Here is a 1,094-nt window from a genome sequence, read left to right on the forward strand (position 1 = left end):
GACTGACCTGCAAGCATTGCTGGAGTCCCTTCAGAAGGAAAAGTCCAGGTGAGGCGGAGCTCCTGGCCACCTGGGCTCTGGGGAGGGCGGGGGTGGTATCAGTGTTCCTCTTGGAGTGGCAGATGATACATGAGTGGAATTGCCTTGTCTGCCCTGACCCCATCAACTGGGCTCATGGCTAAGTTGAGGCATAAGCTCCCACGTGGGTGATATGTTCTAAAAATTACTGCCTTCCAGGGAATGCTTTCTCTCCTCCTCAGCCCCTGGTGCGGTGGGTTGATTTTATTCATCCAAGAGGCTTCCCTGGTGGCTCAGACAGTAAAGAAACGGCCTGCAATATGGGTGACCTGGGTTTGATCCCTGGGTTTGGGAAGATCCCCTGGAGAAGGGCACGGCAAACCACTCCAGTATTCTTGCCTGGGAAATCCCATGGACAGACGACCTGATGGGCTACAGTCCATGGGGTCACAGAGTCCAATACGACTGAGCAACTTGACACTTTCACTTTTACTTTCAAGACCAGACTAGGGTCCACTAATAGGAAAAAAAAGGCAAACTCAATCTCTCAAGGACATCCCCATTTCTACTGAGCCCTTCTTGGGGTGCTAGCCACCCTCATAGGTGCCAAGCTCCCTCCTCTGAGCCCTGCAGTCATCCTCTGTTTGCATAGGGAAATCCTACCTGCACTGACACTGCTGGACCAATCCCTGAAGGGCAGTTAAAGGAGTATGAAAGGGCAACCTGCTGTCAAGTAAGGCAGCCAGTCACAATTCAGGTTTTTTTGGGGGGTGACTTTTTCAAGGTTATTGTAGTTGTTCCATCGCTGTTGCATCCAACTCTTTGCAACTCCATGAACTGCAGCACACCAGGCTTCCCTGTCCTTCAGCATCTCCTGGAGCTTGCTCAAACTCAAGTCCATCTAGTTGGTGACGTCATCCAACCATCTCATCCTCTGTCGTCCCCTTCTCCTCCTGCCTTCAATCTTTCCCAGCATCAGGGTCTTTTCCAATGAGTCAGTTCTTGGCATCAGGTGGCCAAAGTATTGGAGCTTCAGGTTCATCATCAGTCCTTCCAGTGAATATTTAGGACTGATC

General features: G+C 51.0%; 1 protein-coding gene across 1 annotated transcript in view; it reads left to right on the forward strand.

Annotated features, from left to right (window-relative positions):
* Position 1: 1 nt before the first annotated feature.
* The window catches only part of LOC104988836 (testis-specific protein TEX28-like), a gene marked incomplete at its 5' end in the record, with an annotated part of 7,337 nt that continues 6,244 nt past the window's right edge, over positions 2–1,094 (forward strand). Inside the window, one exon of the mRNA XM_010840294.1 lies at positions 2–48. Coding sequence (XP_010838596.1) covers positions 2–48 — 47 coding nt within the window. The remainder of the gene's footprint in view (positions 49–1,094) is intronic.

This window comes from Bison bison, unplaced genomic scaffold (genome assembly GCF_000754665.1).
Source record: "Bison bison bison isolate TAMUID 2011002044 unplaced genomic scaffold, Bison_UMD1.0 scf7180017846595, whole genome shotgun sequence".
Classification (NCBI taxonomy): Eukaryota; Metazoa; Chordata; class Mammalia; order Artiodactyla; family Bovidae; genus Bison; species Bison bison.